Consider the following 18339-nt stretch of genomic DNA (forward strand, 5'->3'; position numbering starts at 1 on the left):
GCATGTGGAGGAGCAGAGACGCGAACCTGGTTCACCAGATTACGAGTCTACCGCTCTTAACCACTGCACCACACTAGGTCTGACTTTCTATCTTCCACCTTATTAAGAAGCTGGAGAGCCTGAATCTAGATTGCTTCCTGCTTCCCTTCCCTTTCATTACTATGGAATAATACTGAAGCATGCTTTTTTTACAGGCATACCTGTGAAAGCCACAGAAGCTTCAACTACAGCAAAGCCACTGAGAACAAGGCCCACCGTATTAAGCCCCCATACAGTGGACACGGCACAAACATTTCCTCATATGCCTCCTGTGCTCGTCACTGAAGCGGTTGATACAACATATATTAATCTAACTACACAAATGGCAACTGAGAGAGTGGTGACATTTGGAGGACAAACTACGGAGAGAATAGTTACGGATCTTCATTCTACAACACCGTTACCAGTTCCAGAGCACTCTTCTGAAGGTAGCTACGGCACTACAACACAATCTGTGCTACTTGCGCCTGTATCCCCAACAGCTCTGCCAACCACTAAGGAAGCCACAGCAGTTACAGCAAAGGTGACATCCTACACCACAAATCCTATATTTTTTATATCATCGCTCACTGCAGCAACAGCTGAACCATCACTGCTTGCCTTTCCTTTAATATCCACATCAACTATACCACTGAGATCCACTGGAAAAGAATTTGCCTCTGCTAAAACACCTACAAGCATCATAGTGACTGGAGGTCCTTCCACAATCAAATCTCTGGTAGCAGCAACACCACAGCCATCTTTATCAACTGAAAGAACATCTCGTCCAAGTCTCGTGCTGTTTTCAGGTTCCCCGTTAACAGAAACGCTTACCGTGACTTCAAGAACGAGGTCTACTATGACCGAACCATCCATTCATTTGACTCATTTGCCTGTGCTTACAGCAACTCAAATTCCCTTATTGGCATCTAGATTTACTGCCTTTTCTTCAAATCCTCCTTATAGCATAGCGGTTTCAGGCTCAATGACAACTCGACCTGACTCAGAAATGTTGCTGCCTACATCTCTGTCATCACCAGAAGCACTTATAACATCTTCTGAACATACTGTTCCCTTAACCACAAAGCATTTTTCTACTACAACACCATCCCCAGCTGCTTCACCAAGCCCTACAACCACGCGGTCTTCATTGAGTCCCCAAGTGACACAGGCAATGTCTACGCTATTGTCTCCTCCGGTTACGTCTCAAATGTCCAAAGCAACTGGGGAAGTTACAATGATCTCAAAGAGCTTTCATATAGGACCTTCCACCGCTTCGCTTCCAGACATTCCTCAAACCTCCCAATCACTTGAAACAAAAACAGTTCCAACAGAAAGCAAGCCTGCATCGCACATTGGTTCATCTCCAGTGCCAACTGTTTCTGTAAGTTCATTAGACTTTGTTGGCACCAGAGCTTTGCCAAGTAGAACCCCTTTGTTACCTACGAGTATTTTATATGATACAACACAAATGACTCGGAAAACAAGTATGCATTCAGTTGGCCCCCCCACAGGATTAAAAACTGATTCTACTGTTAAAAGTGTGGGTAGTTTCCCCACTTCTGCAGTGCTTCCAGGGCATCTATCTGCTTTCACAAGTTCGTCCACATTACTTACAGTGTTACCAAAAACTTCTTCTGTCTCCGCCTCTTATTCTGAAAGTTCATCGGTGATTCCCACAATTGGCATAACTTCTGCTGTGATGCCAGCTAGCACTCTCATACAAATGCCAGTTGGCGAACATCCTACCTCAACAAGCCCGGGTTCTTACCCTGCAGCTCCTTCTTCAGCTATTCCTTTGTCAACTTTAAGTCCAACTATTTCCACAATAAATGCTTCATCTTTGTCTCCTCTGGAGGCCTCTGATAGGCCCATGCTATTTTTAGGAACCAGGAGTTCCTCTTCAGTGGATGGTAGAACGTTATCTTCATTACCCAGTGCAATCAGTACTCAGTCTTCACCGCCAGCATTTACCATGGGTGCTCTTTGGAATATGACATCAACCCCAACAAATGCCACTGAAAAGTATACCCTGAGCCCACCAGTAAGTTTACTACCTTCCTCTGCAGCCACGATAGTTCCTAGAAAAACTGCGCTAGTCACTGAACGTTATCCTATTAGTTTTGAACACCACACTGCTACTACTTCATTCCCAGTTCCTACTACCTCCCAAACACTTACGCATACTCCAAACTTTACTTTGTTTACACCCAAACCTTCCACAGAAGCCTTCAGAACTATACCCATTAAAATGGATGAAGGGACTACCTCAGGTTGGATAGAGCTGGGAGCGACACATGCTACTGAACTTCGAAATGTGACCGCATATGCCTCAGAAAGTAACCAGACCTCAGAAATACAAGAAAAAGTCACTAAGTACACAAGCACTGAGGAATCTTCGCTGCTTCCCACTCAGATGACTCTGGCTGTCAGTGAAAGCAGAAGGGCTTCAGTGAAACCAGTCTCTTTTTCAGACGATCTGATAGATGTAACATTATCCGATTGGTCTGGAGCTCCACCACCAAAATCAATTAGGCCTTACTATAGTGTGGCTGAACCCGAGGAAATGAGAACAACCAGCTTGCAGAATGTCACAATAGCAGATTCAACTCACTCAACTGCAGAGCAATTGGGGGCCCAAACTTCACAGGCTGAAATGGAGATGGTGACTACAGATACTGCAGAATATGCTTCCTTTGGCACAATGATACATACATTAATATCTGCGACATCCCCAGAATGCACGGTGAGGACATTTTCACCTACTTATTTAATTTACTTAACATTCTAAAATTTTATTAGACCATTTATTATTTTGATTTGTACATTATTTCTTTTTGTTCTTCAAATTTGCTTCAAAGACAATATCTTTATCATCATAATATGCAGACATACATTCTATAAAGTTTATCTTTCCATTTTTGTATGGTAAAGGGACATCTTGGTTCATGGAATAAAATCAAGACTGGTGTTAATGTCTCCCAATTCTCCCCCCATTATGAAACAGCCAAGGTATCTTGATCCAGTAGACAGATGTAGTCAGTACGTGTGCATTAATATGGGATGGATGCTGTACAACCTCTCAAAGAACTGCCATAAGACTGTGGAGAAGCCTGACTGTGGTTTTCGTGGGATGCCAGTCCAAGTAAACAGTGACAGCTGCTGTCCAGAATGGGAATGTCCTTGTAAGTTCTAAAACGCTGACCAACAGTGAAGAAAGTATATTCTTAGGATATACTCTACTGCTGCATAGGAATGTGCCTATTGACTTAATAATACAGTGGTCCCTCAACTTATGAACTTAATCCATTCCGAATGCACATTCGAAGGTCGAAAAGTTCGTAAGTCGAAAAGCGGTTTCCCATAGGGAAAAAAAATCCGGAAAAATTCGTAAGTCGAGGAAACCGCATTTAAACCGCCAACGGTTTCCGTTCGGATGTAGAAAAATTCGTAAGCGTGCGGCCATTTGTCCCGTTCGTAAGTCGAAAACTTCGGATGTCAAGTACAGTGGTACCTCTACTTACGAATTTAATGCGTTCTGAACGCACATTTGTAAGTCAAAAAAATTGTAAGTCGAATCCCATAGGAATGCATTAGGAGAAAAAATTTGTAAGTTGAAGCAACCCTATCTAAAAATTCATAAGTAGAAAAAATCCTATCTAAACCGCATCCAAGATGGCGGACGGAGCTCCATTCGTAAGTAGAAACATTCATAAGTAGAGTTATTCGTAAGTAGAGGTACCACTGTAATTCGTAAGTCAAGGGGCCTAGTAGTCCTAGGAAATGATGTAATGATGTCAGGAAATCCTATTCAAGCTTCCTTGAATGTAACCCCTGCAGTTTAACTTCAGAGCAAACATGTATTAGGATTGTACTGCTGAACAGTTGTCATTTTTTTAAATAGTATTTTTCTATTCAGTGGACTTTCTGTGCATTTCAATATGTGAAGTAACCCCCTCTAGCAAAATAAGTCCTTTGTCATTATTATTATTATTTTTAAAAAATCTATCTCTGAATTGTTGGTTATTAGATGTCACCTTTTTTCCTAGGTCAATGTTCTGTCCTGTCTGAACTGAGCATTATTACATTTGATGGAAATAACGTGGCATTGTATAAAGTAGCATCCTATATTTTAGTCAAGCTACCCACAGAAATTATTGTTGCTCATATTGAAAAATGCCCTACAAATCAGGTAGGATCCGTGTGTATTACTATGCAATATTAAAAGGGTTACTCCCCCCCCCCACAAATGTTTACAGTGCTTTTAAAAGGAAATTTGCAGATAAATATTATCTCTAGTAACAAACAAATGAGATCATTGTTTCTATTATGTATTATAATCAGATAATGTGCAATCCTTGTGTTAGGGATTCTGGTCGGATTCTTCATTGACCAATTAGCAGAACTGTAGAATTAGAAATATGGATCTTATGTAATGCTGTAATTATACTGATTTATGTAACCGTGATTCTAACCCATGTTTATACCTGTTTTTCAGAGTGCCAATTCAATAAGAAGACTAGTGAGTATTTTTTAAATTATGATTTTAATATATCTGTAAGCAAATACCTTTACCGTCCTAAGCAAACACTACAATTAGTGCTGATGGTGCCATTTCATTCTCTGTGTTTGCTTTCTTTCAAGGTTCCACCTGGAAGTGCTTCAGGTCTTTGTTTTAAGAAACTTAATGTAACAACACCTTCACATATAGTACTTATCAATCGTTTAGAAAGAAAGGTGAGTTAAGAGGAATATTCAGTGAAGACTAATACTATTAGAAATCTATTGTGGAGAAGTAAAAGAAACAGGAAAACCTTTTCCAGAATTGCAAACATGTATTTAGATATTTGGGATTATGACAAGCAAGCCATATCTCCTAAGACTACCCCATTGGTTGGCTTTCAGAGGGTCAAATTAGATATCATGTGGGAGATTTGAGACCGGATCTCCTTGACAAATAATTTATTTTCCTAGCCTGGCCTCAAGGGGACAAACTAAATGGTAGAAACCCTGTTTCCCCCTTTTTAATACGTAGTCATAAAGTAAGCCATGGCAGGGTTTTTAAGCATTTGAGAAATATAAGACATACCCCGAAAATAAGCCATACTTCCGCGCCGCGGAAACCAACCCCCACAGGCACCTCCACTCACAGAGTCACTCCATGCGGCCGGCACTGCAGGAGCGCAATCAGCTCCAAGAGCGCCGCTTTACAGCTGATCGCGCTCCCGCCTTGCTGGCTGCATCCTCACGCTCCGCCTTCTCATCCACCGCCGTCCCTGCCGCTTCCGTGCTTGCCGCCACTGCTGGGCTCACTGCTTCTTCCTTGCCTGGCCCAGCCAAGGAGCTCGGAGCGCCCTGCACCGGCAGGCGGAGCGCCTGAGCCAGCGGCCTCCGCCTGGCCCGGCCAAGGACGCCTGCCGCCCCGCCACCCGGTACCAGTGCTGCTGTAGCGCCGAGCACTCAAGAGAGCCCAGCAGCGCCCTGAGCCAGCGCCCTGAGCCGTAAAAACCGTACCGGTAATTAAAAAATAAGACATCCCACTGAAAGTAAGCCACCCTGTGTGTTTTTGAGGGGGAAAAGTTATAAGACAGTGTCTTAAAAACGGGGGAACATGGAAGCAAGTGATTAAAAATGTGCTTTGATTGGCCATGTGTATTTATTTTCAAAGAAGCAGCAATGAGGCTGGGGCAGATTGAGGCATTTCACCTAGATACAGTTATCCTGCCATTTTTTTTCATTTCTTTATTTTTAGGTGGTCGTGGATTCTATGATTCAGTCTTTGCCTTTCTCAAAACATGGTTTATGTATTCATGATACTGGTGCTATGTATGTAGTCAACACACCAGCTGGCATCAACATTAAGTGGGCTCATGTCACAGGCATTATAGATATCCAGTATGGCTTTCATTCTAATACATCTACCAAGACTGAAGGACTTTGTGGTGAGAATATGGTTTCTAATCAATATCTTCATTTTGATCCGCTACTGTAGTATTTCTTAAAAAATAATAATAGATTATGCTTGCTATCCAGTGTCCTGCCAACCAAAACCAAAACTCTTATCCATGATCTGGTGTCTGCCTGCCTGCCTGCCTGCCTGCCTGCCCCCCCCTCTCTCCCCACCACCCCAGATACTGGTATTGCTGGTAAAGCTTGTGTCTTTCAGCAGCAACTTCCAATGATCATGTTAATATAGAAGAAGAGTACAGGCAGTGATCATTTTAGGCATCCAAATGATGCACAATTGCCAACATATGGGTACTTTGGGGCCTGGAAGAAGGAAGAACGGGTGTGGAATGAGGGTGGAGTGGGGCCCATTGGTGCTGGGAACGGAACCCCTGCACCAACCCCTGCCTGTAGTTAGTAAATGACTTACTTGCATCTCTCTACCGGAAGATGACTGGATCATAACAGGGCCTATTTACATTAATGCTCTGTCGTTCTGAGGTCCAGTGCTGAGGGCCTTCTGGCAGTTCAATCGCTACAAGAAGCCAAGTTACAGGGAACCAGGCAGAGGGCCTTCTCAGTAGTGGCGCCCATCCTGTGGAATGCCCTCCCACCAGAGGTCAAAGAGAATAACAATTACCAGACCTTTAGAAGGCATCTCAAGGCAGCCCTGTTTAGGGAAGCTTTTAATGTCTGATGGATTTCTGTATTTTAATATTTTGTTGGAAGCCGCCCAGAGTGGGAACCCGGCCAGATGGGTGGGGTATAAATAAATTATTATTATTATTATTATTATTATTATTATTATTATTATTATTGGTGAAGGAAATTTATACTAGATTGTATCATTTCACACATCGAGATTAGCTTTTCTGCCTGCTCTCATCTCTTTCCCTATTGCTCTTTCCCTGTTGCAGAATAAATCAAACCTTTTGATTTACTGTCTAATATATTCATTGTTCTATGCTCATTTGTTAAGGTGTCTGCAATGGCGATCCAGCGGATGACCTGAAAATGCAAAATAGAACCATAATTACAAATGTGGATGAAATCGAGGCTTTTATTAAGAGTTGGGAAATCGAGAAATCCGTCGATCTAACAACAAGGAGACCTGTAAGAAACTGTACAGAAGATAACTGTACATACTGCATGGAACTCTTACATAGATGGGCTTTTGTCCCATGCCACAAAAAAGTAAGTATATACAAAGGAGCGAGCACTGTCTCTAGAAGATCACATCTAGCAATTCAGGGCACGCTTATATAAAGCATATAAATTAAATTTGAATACCTATGAAATGGTTTTAATGGTTTCATCACCTGAGGGCACTGTTCTAGAAATTGTGAGGGGAGGAAGGGGATTAACTTTCTTTGTAAGATAAGCAGGGGCGTACCCAGGATCAAATATAGGGGGGGGGCAAGTGGCGGGGCCAAGGCACGGGAGGGGAGGGGCTACAGTGGGAATGTGGGCGGGGCTACGTGGCCTGCGCCTTTCAGATGTCCCGAGGAGGTGGCCCCAGGCTCCCGCTCCCCGCGCGCTGCTCCAGAGGTGCGTGGGGAGCATAAGCCTGGGGCCGCCACGCTGCGCCCCTCAGCCCTTTGCTTCTAGGGGGACAACTGCCCCCCTGCCCCCTGCCTACGCCCATGAAGATAAGTACTTACCAGTGCTTACTAAGAGAAGTGCTCATCTAATGTATTGTGAGTGGACTCAGTTCCAAGATGGAGATTACAGGCTGAATAAGTGCCTCACAGTTGCTGCAGGTATCAGGCTGCACATCCAGGAGAGCCTGAGAACTCAAATATTTGCCACACATCTCTGATATTTTGGTGCATCTCCATGAAGGTATTGAACAACTGTGAATTTGAGAGTTTTTTTTCTTATGGACCCATGAGGTTGTCTTTACTATTTAAAATGACATTTCTCTCTCTCTCTCTCTCTCTCTCTCTCTCTCTCTCTCTCTCTCTCTCTCTCTCTCTCTCTCTCTCATTTTTTGTTCCTAGTGAAGATAGAAGAAATTTACCCTTGATAATGAGAGCCAGTGTGGTGTAGTGGTTAAGAGCGGTAGACTCGTAATCTGGTGAACCTGGTTCGTGTCTCCGCTCCTCCACATGCAGCTGCTGGGTGACCTTGGGCTAGTCACACTTCTCTGAAGTCTCTCAGCCCCATTCACCTCACAGAGTGTTTGTTGTGGGGGAGAAAGGGAAAGGAGAATGTTAGCCGCTTTGAGACTCCTTTGGGTAGTGATAAAGCAGGATATCAAATCAAAACGCTTCTTTTTCTTCTTCTTAATTGATCAATCACTATATAATGTATTTTAATGTAGGTTTCACCCCAAGACTTTTGTGAAAAAATGTGGATCAACAATACATATTTTTGGAATTATGAATGTGATGCTCTTTCTGCATACGTAGCGCTGTGCAACAAACATAATATCTGCATTAAGTGGAGAACAGCAGATTACTGTTGTAAGTATAGTATTTCTCCTTCTCTCTCCCTGCTACCTCAGCTGCTTCAATTAGGAGAAGAAAATGTCAGCAGTGTTTATTTCCCTCTGTGTGTCTGACATGTAGCTCTCCGTTGTCCTGATGGGAAAGAATACCAGCCTTGTGTGCAACCATGTGCTGCTAAAACATGCCTAAATAAATGGTTCTATGAAGAATCACCATGCTCCTACTTAAGAGAAGACTGTGTTTGTAAAAATGGAACCATTCTTCACAGAACAGACTCTGATCTCTGCATTCCAGAAGAAAAATGTGGTGAGTAAACCTATAGCTATGTAAGTACATTTACCCGCACTAGGCCCAAGCGTGCTTGGTTTCTGGTGGGGCAGAGACATGGTTTTTATCTCTGTCGTTTATTTATCCAAAGAGTTTGAAATTAATAGACAGACCAGAGTACCTCCAGTTTTTTCTATTCCCAAATGAGTGCAGCTTGAAAAACTGTGCTCCATCTACAGGCTGCAAAATCACTGCCACTGTTTATCCTATGCATGTTGATTCAGAAGTGAATTTCTGAGCAACAGTCCATAGGATTGCAGTCTGCGTTTGTTTTAAAATTTGCCGTATTACAAATTTCTTGGTAAAAATCCTTCAGTGTGCCTGACCATATCCCTGATAGTGATTCCAGAAAGGTGGATTCAAAAATTTTCTGGGCCAAGGTGAAACAATGTTAAAATTGTAGTTGAAGACTAATTATAAAGGAGTCAAAAGGCTTCACAGTGTGATTATTCATACAACCCAGTTGTTGCCATTTCCACAGGGAGCACCTAAATATTTACTGATGTCAATATGGGGTCCACACTACCTTTCCCCGCTACTTGCCGTCTCGAAGCGGGTCAGGTATCTGTTTTTGCATTGCAATAAAAATCAAACTCTATAAAGGAGGCGATTGTAGATGGTAATTCTGGGTTTGGGTTCTAGAATTAGTTAAATGAGCATGCAGTCAAGCTGATCAAATGGAGATTAGGAGCCATTAAGCTGCTATTAATTTAACAACCACCTTTTGTATAAGTCTCAAGGCGATTAACAATCATACAAACAACTGGGTTTTAAAAGAATACAATATAGGTTTTAAGGCAATGCACATTCACACCCAAAGCACAATAAAAATATTATCTAAAAAAAACCAACACACCCGAAACAGACCTACCAAAAAATCATCCAGAAAAACTTTGTCAAAACAAAAATGTCTTCGACTGTTTCTGGAAAGTATGTATTGTGGGAACCCACCTTAGCTCAACAGCAATGCTGTTCCACAAAACTGGGGCAACCATACTGAATGCTGTGGAGCAGGCTTCTAATATTTTAGGGACACCCATAAAAGAGACTCTACTGCAGCATGCAGTGGCCTTACTGGGCTGGTAGGGTGGTCTCTCAAGTAACCTGATCCCAAGTTGTGTTGGGTTTTATATGTTTGTACCAAATCCTTGAAATAGGCCTGGTAGCATGTAGGCAACCTGTTCTTGTAAAGATAGCAAGCTCAAAGGTTGCTAGGTCTTAGAGACAGGATACTTCTGGCGAATGAATATCAAATGCACGGGACATTTTCATGCCCTGTTTTGTAAGCTTCAAGAGTCATTGAGCTGTCAGCTGCTAGAAATAGGATGGTAGGTTAGATGGAACTCAAATTAACCCTGTATGGCAAGTCTTCATTTTCACAATGGTTCATAAAATCACATCAGTTCTTTTAACTGGACCATGATGAAGTAAATCGGTAATTTGTGCAGAAACATGAACTCTGATGTGCATTAATTGCTAGTCAGGAAAGCAGATAATTCTATTTTGGTCATAGATATTGAGTAACTGGGACCCAGGTGGCGCTGTGGTTAAGCCACTCAGCCTAGGGCTTGCTGATCAGAAGGTCGGCGGTTTGAATCCCTGTGACGGGGTGAGCTCCCATTGCTTGGTCCCAGCTCCTGCCAACCTAGCAGTTCGAAAGCACGTCAAAATGCAAGTAGATAAATAGGAACCGCTATAGCGGGAAGGTAAACGGCGTTTCCATGTGCTGCTCTGGTTTGCCAGAAGCGGCTTTGTCATGCTGGCCACATGGCCTGGAAGCTATACGCTGGCTCCCTCGGCCAATAATGTGAGATGAGCGCGCAACCCCAGAGTCGGTCACGACTGGACCTAATGGTCAGGGGTCCCTTTACCTTTATTGAGTAACTAAAAACTCTTTTAAGTTGCACAATTTTTCAAATGATAGTCTACAAATATGTTCCAGGAAGAAATGTAAGCCCTTTAATTAGAAGTTGTATATGTACTAATTTCCTGATTTCTAATTGGATATGGTTCATATTTTCTGTCTTTCTGAAGGATGTTGTGCTCTCTTTCGTTTATAGCATGTACTGACAATGCAGGGCATCCCCGTTCAGCTGGAGAGGTTTGGAATGGCTCCCAGAAAGGGTGCTGCATGTATATGTGTGTGGAGAATGGGAGCATTATTGCCGTAGAGCCTGAATGCAATAAAGAGGCTCCTCCGATATGCCGGCGAGAGGGTGAAGTGATTATCAATGTGGTCGAAGAAGGGGCTTGCTGTCCAAAGAAAGTCTGTGGTAGGTAATGTTTATGAGGTGTTGAAAGGAATTGATCTGCGTGCTAATAAAATTTGTCAAATTGCTTACGGTTAGAGAAAATTAATAATTCCTCATAGATAAAATCAGTGCTGAGGTTTTGGAGAAAAAAAACAAATGAACATATATCTATTATGGTTCTGATGGAAATGTCCAATCACCATTCAGCTGAGGAACTGGTGGTGGTGGGTGTCTAGAATCAAACACCTATCTGGTTACAGAGATGGGACTGTGGTTGAAACACTTCTCCACAATTAAGGAGCATAATTAGGCCATCCAAAAGGCTTGCTCGGATGTGTACAGAAGTGCAAAAAAATGTATAGCACTCTTCTTAGCATCTTTGTGATTCTCCACTTCAAACTCTGACTTCTCTGTTTCCATTTCATTGTTGTTGTTGTTTAGTCGTTTAGTCGTGTCCGACTCTTCGTGACCCCATGGACCAGAGCATGCCTCCCGCAGTTTGGTCAAAGATGAGCCCCTCCCAGGGCCGTCTTGAGCAGATCGCGCGCCCTGGTGCTGAGGGGCGGAGATCGCTCCGCCGCCCGCCCCACCCTCGCAGGGTGCAATTGGTTTCCGCGCGGCTTTGCCGCGCGGCACCCTCCTTCCCAGGCCGGCGCCCAGCTTACCAGCCCCCCGCCATGGTGCGCTGCGCCACCGGGGGTCTATGAAGAGCCGGCCCTGGCCCCTCCATTTCATTGTGAACTATCATATAGCTGCACTATCTTAATGTCATGGACTGGCTGCATGCAGATGGGGGGTGGGAGGCACCAGCTGAGGAACCCCCAGGGGAAGAGGGCTCAGAGCCAGAGGATTGGTGATAGGACAACAATGAGTGGTCAGAGGGAGAAGACTGGGAGGGGGAGGTGTTGGAAGCTGAAAAGGCAACAGGGTTTAGTGAGCAGGGAGAGGCTGGGGCAGAGAGAAGTGCAGAATCCAAAGCTGAAGTGGAAGCTGGAAAGAATGGTAGGCAAGAGGTAGAGATGAGACAGTCTGCTGAAGAATCCAGGGAGTCTCCTGCTGTTTCTGCTGTGACCAGCTCCCCTTCTTCCTGGTCTACCAGAACACAGAGAGAAATGAAAAGAGCAGAGCAGAGATTGGTTGTGTGCAGACACAGTCTGCGACAGCTTACAAAACACACTGAAGAGGAGGAGCCTTAGAGAACAGTGGGACCTTCAGTCCTTGCAACTGCCTCTTTGGGGCAAGACCTACTAGGATCACTAGGCATGTACTGTTTTAGCTTCTTTGAAGAAAGAGTTAACTTCCCTAACACTGTGTTTTTCAATTGTTGGCCTACACTCGTCTCTGGCTGCTGACACTTAAGTCTTCCTCAGTAAATGAAGAAAAACGGATTTGGACATTGACAGGCTGAAAATGTTGATATACTTTGTTCACCTTTGATTTTGTGCAAATAAGACATTGTTATTTTTTTTTCTGTCCTGCCTTTGAGAAAAAACTCTTCTGTATTTAAAATGATTGACCCATATCCTAATAAATAATAAACCAAGGTATTATAATATTAAGCATGGCTAATTGTAGGATCATTTTTTATTTGGAACATACTTCCTTGTAGGAAGTGAACAGTTGCTTCAGTATTTGCATCTTCTGGTAAATAGTAGATTTAATAAATAGCCTTGAAATTATGAACAGATGTCATCTTCATGAGACATGTTAACATTTGATAGCACTATACTGAATGGGCCAGTCTTTTTATTTTTATATTCAGAATGCAACATGACTCTATGTGACCCTCTTACTCCAACTTGCAGAAGTGTTGAGAAATTGGTAGTGGTATACGACCCTTTGTCATGCTGTCCTCAGTACCGATGTGGTAAGTGATAATCAATGTTCATTTATTTTTATTTTATTGTATGTATATCCTGCTTTTCTTTCACCTTGGAACATAAGTTGGCATACATGTGGTCAGACTGAAAAATTACATCAAGAGATAGGTCATCTATGTATGTGTAGCTCTTCTGAGGATTTAAAAATAACAAGTTTTTACTAGAGAAACTGTTTTGTGTTGTTTTTAAATTCAGAATGTGATCCATCAGCATGCCCCAATGCTTCCCGTCCAGAATGCAGAGAAGACCAATTTCTTGTTGAGGCAAAACAGGAGGATCCTTGCTGTTTTTCTTATTTGTGTGGTAAGGAAGCTTTCCCCTGCTGGTAAGTCCATGAGTAAGCAGGGGGCTCCAGAATATCTACAACTGAAAACGCAAGAGCCCTGCTAGATCAGGCCAATGGCTTATCTGATCCAGGATTGTCTTCCCACCATTTGTGTCATCAGAAGATCCAGGATATTATGAGAGAGGGAGGAAGATGTCACCCTATCAACTTCTCCACAGAGTTACAATGCATAATTTGTGCGTCTCTATCATGTCCTCCCTTCTTTGCCTTTTTCTTAAGCTAAAAAGCCCCAAACACTGCAACTGTTACTCACTAAAATAGTTTTGGTAGCTCCTTTATTATTTTGGGTGTTCTTTCCTGCAAATACTGTATAGAGTTTGGTTTCTCAATTTAATTACATAAGTTGCCTGTTTTTAAAAGTATGGTGTAAATGCAGTCAATTTTAATGGCTGGTTTTCTCCCCAAGGTACAAAAATTGCATTATTAGAGAGTGATTGGATCCTAAGTTTAATTTAGGGAAACTTATTTAAATGTACATGCACCATTCACAGTACTGGATGGATATATATATATATATATATATATATATATATATATATATATATATATATGAAGTAGCTATTGTCCCCATTTTTTTTAAAAAAGTATGAATTAGCTCTAAAAAAAGCTAATCTGGAGCAACTTTGTACAACTGCATAGAATTATTTGGACTTGATTCTCAGAGTAATTTTATTTATATATGAAGTAATTGAATTTGCTCTAATATAGCACTTCAGATAGCGGGAGATGAGAACTTAACTGAAGGCATCTAGACTTCAGCTGAGACTTTTCAAGGCTATGCCATTTTTTAGATTGTTATGTATTCCAAAGTGTTTCAGCTGAAAAAGAAACTTCAGGAAAAAAGAGGAACACAAATCTCAATAAAATAAATTTATAAAAGTTGTTTTACACATTTGTATGTCAGTGTAGATTTGAGGTACCTGCAAAATTCATCTGATTTCTCTCAGCTGTACATTGACTGCATCTAGGAATTGCGGCAAGTACAGATTTGGTGAAATCTATACCAGAATGAAGAGTGACCAAATGCTACGGTTCGCCTCAGTATCAAGTGAACATTAGATCTCTACATTACTATAGCTGTATAAGTTTTAACCTACTATTAGCCATTTTTCATTGTCTTCCAACACTTTTTAATGGCAATAAAGCAGTTTCATATATGTTTTAAACTGGATGTTTGATTTATTTTCTCCTGCAGTTTGTGAATCCTGCATCGAACCTATTCCGTTATGCAATGAAGGGGAAATTCTCACTGTAGATCTTAGCTCCGCACATTATTGTTGCCCTCGTTACCACTGTGGTAAGGTCTGCTTTGTTAATATATCTTGGGTTAATAGGAGTGCTTCTATTACTATTCAATTAATATTGCAGTTACCAGGCAGTGGTATCAATGTGGGACCTGGCAACCCTTTATTTGTTGATGTTTTACTAGTGCTAATCTTTTTTCTTTTTCTTTTTCTTCTCTTCCTGCAGTCTGTGATGAGAATCACTGTCACTTACCTCTTTTGAACTGTTCTGCTGATATGAAGCTGGTGAAGAAGAAAATAGCTGGGCAGTGCTGTCCAGACTGGAATTGTGGTATCTGCGTTTTATTTTTTATCAATAATTGTTTGAATAAGCACCATATGGCCACTTTCCCCACTGACTGATCCTTCTCTGTCTGTCCATCTCTCCTCAGAATGTGACTGTGAAAGTGCTACTATCCCATCTTGTAAACTGGTAAGACATGTTTGCCTTGGAGGCAGTTTAGTAACATATATAACGCTCCAGCTTTTTAGAGGAGAACAGCAATATCTCAGGGATGATATCGACTCTTTAGCTTCCTCCACAAAGCAAAACATGGTCACGCATATTTCAAGCACTGCTATTTCTCATTAATCTGACAATTTATTTATTTAAAATCAACACTTGAGCCGCAAAGTGTTAATTATTTGTTCTGAGTCATTCCACGTTGATGGATATTAACGTATTATTGTGAATGCATAGTTGGTATTTGGGGGAGGGGTATGTTTGTTTTACTGTTTTTATTCTGGTTTTGGTTACAGGTAGGTAGCCGTGTTGGTCTGGGTCGAAGTAAAATAAAAAAATTCCTTCAGTAGCACCTTAAAAAGTTAAACAACAGATCAACAGAGCCAGACTGATACCTAGAGAGAACCTGCTGCAAGACAGACCCAAAATGGAAAATAACAAACTTAGTTGGTCTTTAAGGTGCTACTGAAGGAATTTTTTTATTTTATTCTGGTTTGTTAGCCACCTTGAGTCTCTTTGGAGAAATAGATGGAATGGGAAAAATTAAAATAAATAAAATTGAATATTCTTACGTTGAGGCCTTTTTTTGGTCTGTTCTACTATCATATTAGGGGATGCGGGTGGTGTTGTGGTCTAAACCACTGAGCCTAGGGCTTGCCGATCAGAAGGTCGGCGGTTCGAATCCCCGCGACGGGGTGAGCTCCCGTTGCTCGGTCTCAGCTCCTGCCAACCTAGCAGTTCGAAAGCATGACAAAGTGCAAGTAGATAAATAGGTACCGCTCTGGTGGGAAGGTAAACGGCGTTTCCATGCGCTGCTCTGGTTCGCCAGAAGCAGCTTAGTTATGCTGGCCATATGACCTGGAAGCTGTCTGCAGACAAACACCGGCTCCCTCGGCCTATAGAGCGACATGAGCAGAAAACTCCAGAGTCGTCCGTGACTTGACCTAACGGTCAGGGGTACCTTTACCATTACTTTCATATTCTGTTCTAACACCTGTTCTATATCTGTTCTGCCATCATCGGTATGCAGAAATGATATAAGATATGTGAAGGATAAGATTATGCCTAAGTCTGTGTATGACTTAGTTGAATATCGCCCTATGGTTTTAAATATTATCCTGTTTCAGTTTGCCAACACACATTGAAATGTATGAGCCTCTATATTATCTGCAAGAATGTAGACTTGTTCTGAAATGTATATACACTTTAAATTATGTTGACTTTTGTAATATGTGAGCTTTCAAACAAACCGCTTTCATTCCATTTTTCTAGCTTTGCTTAAACAAATATTTCCCGTGACCTGGAAAATGTCTGATTGAAAATCCCTATCTATCACAGTGTGATAAAACGTTGATTTGTCTGTTATACCCTTCCTAAATAATATAAAGAGTGTGGTGCATAGTTCAATGTGGTAGATGCTTTATCATGTGCCTAATATTGCTGTTAATTCTAAAATCATGACATTATGAGGAAAGCAAAGAAGTGACCTGATTAAAAATATGCAGTGGTACCTCAGGTTACAAACTTAATTTGTTCCAGAAGTCCGTTCTTAACCTGAAGCGTTCCCAGAAAACTGAACGCGGCCCCAGAAACAGATTGCGTTTGTTGTTGTTGTTGTTTAGTCATTTAGTTGTGTCTGACTCTTTGTGACCCCATGGACCATAGCACGCCAGACAATCCTGTCTTCCACTGCCTCCCGCAGTTTGGTCAAACTCATGTTCGTAGCTTCAAGAACACTGTCCAACCATCTCATCCTCTGTCGTCCCCTTCTCCTAGTGCCCTCCATCTTTCCCAACATCAGGGTCTTTTCCAGGGAGTCTTCTCTTCTCATGAGGTGGCCAAAGTATTGGAGCCTCAGCTTCACAATCTGTCCTTCCAGTGAGCACACAGGGCTGGTTTCCTTCAGAACTGTTAGGTTTGATCTTCTTGCAGTCAATGGGACTCTCAAGAGTCTCCTCCAGCACAATAATTCAAAAGCATCAATTCTTCGGCGATCAGCCTTCTTTATGGTCCAGCTCTCACTTCCATACATCACTATTGGGAAAATCATAGCTTTAACTATATGGACCTTTGTCGGCAAGGTGATGTCTCTGCTTTTTAAGATGCTGTCTAGGTTTGTCATTGCTTTTCTCCCAAGAAGCAGGCATCTTTTAATTTCGTGACTGCTGTCACCATCTGCAGTGATCAAGGAGCCCAAGAAAGTAAAATCTCTCACTGCCTCCATTTCTTCCCCTTCTATTTGCCAGGAGGTGATGGGACCAGTGGCCATGATCTTGGTTTTTTTGATGTTGAGCTTCAGACCATATTTTGCGCTCTCCTCTTTCACCCTCATTAAAAGGTTCTTTAATTCCTCCTCACTTTCTGCCATCAAGGTTGTTTCATCTGCATATCTGAGGTTGTTGATATTTCTTCTGGCAATCTTAATTCCGGCTTGGGATTCATCTAGTATCCTGGGTCAAAGTTCACAACCCGGAACACCTACTGTACTTCCAGGTTTGTGGAGTCTGTACCCCAAAGTGTTTGTAAGCAGGACAGTTTGTAACCCGAGGTACCACTGTATATTCTGTAGTGTTTTTTAAAAAGGTTCTATGGGGCTGTGATGAGGGAGTAGGGAGGGCATTGCTGAGCACTTGCCAAGGCCTGCTCCACCTCAGGGAAACCTGCAACATTCTAAAAAGTCACATTTCACCTGCCTTCTCCGAGTATATAAGCAGTGAGAGGAAAGAGCAGCAGCTGCAAGTACTTTGCCCTCTTCTGCTTGGTTTCCCCCCTGAGGAATAAAGAAATCCTCTTGCTTTTGTTAACATGCGCGTGTAATTGTGCCAGTTTGTTTATCAGAAGTTAGTTTTCTCGGTCTCATAGATGAAAATGCATGTGCTTAACTTTGGATGCGTATGACACCGCAACATCATTTTTAATATCACAGGGAGAAGTTCAGAGAATAGATGGCAATGTTTCTAGCACGTGTGGCTGCTCGCAGTACACCTGTGGTACGTTGTGATAATATTCAATATTATCAAGATCTGTATATATATCAAATATTGTCAATATTTGTATTTAATAGATTCATATGTCTGTTTGGCAGCAAACCCCAGAAATCTTCTACTCTTAAAATTCTCACTGAACTCTTGGCATGCAATTAAAGAATTGCATTTAAATGCAATTAAATTGAGAAAGGGGCTACCTGATGGAATAGAAATATTTCATACTCACTAGCTTTCTATCAGCCATGTTTCTCAAGGCTATTACATCATACATTGTTGATACGGCTTCTTGTTCTTTTTATATCTGACTTTGGAACCAAAGGGAGGGTATAAATTTTAAAATATATAATATAAATTTAATTAATTGATATAAATTTAATTACAATTAGA

The 18339-nt window shown here is 41.9% G+C and overlaps 1 protein-coding gene across 1 annotated transcript in view; it reads left to right on the forward strand.

Annotated features, from left to right (window-relative positions):
- The window catches only part of OTOGL (otogelin like), a 90647-nt gene that overhangs the window by 61680 nt on the left and 10628 nt on the right, over positions 1–18339 (forward strand). The window contains exons 36-51 of the mRNA XM_060279428.1: positions 195–2764; positions 3026–3203; positions 4068–4210; positions 4517–4540; positions 4663–4755; positions 5771–5960; positions 6944–7158; positions 8288–8429; positions 8535–8720; positions 10802–11014; positions 12756–12860; positions 13069–13176; positions 14415–14516; positions 14690–14794; positions 14895–14935; positions 17892–17955. Of these exons, the coding sequence (XP_060135411.1) occupies positions 195–2764; positions 3026–3203; positions 4068–4210; positions 4517–4540; positions 4663–4755; positions 5771–5960; positions 6944–7158; positions 8288–8429; positions 8535–8720; positions 10802–11014; positions 12756–12860; positions 13069–13176; positions 14415–14516; positions 14690–14794; positions 14895–14935; positions 17892–17955 (4479 nt within the window). The remainder of the gene's footprint in view (positions 1–194; positions 2765–3025; positions 3204–4067; positions 4211–4516; positions 4541–4662; positions 4756–5770; positions 5961–6943; positions 7159–8287; positions 8430–8534; positions 8721–10801; positions 11015–12755; positions 12861–13068; positions 13177–14414; positions 14517–14689; positions 14795–14894; positions 14936–17891; positions 17956–18339) is intronic.

Source organism: Zootoca vivipara, chromosome 10 (assembly GCF_963506605.1).
Source record: "Zootoca vivipara chromosome 10, rZooViv1.1, whole genome shotgun sequence".
In the NCBI taxonomy this organism is placed as follows: Eukaryota; Metazoa; Chordata; class Lepidosauria; order Squamata; family Lacertidae; genus Zootoca; species Zootoca vivipara.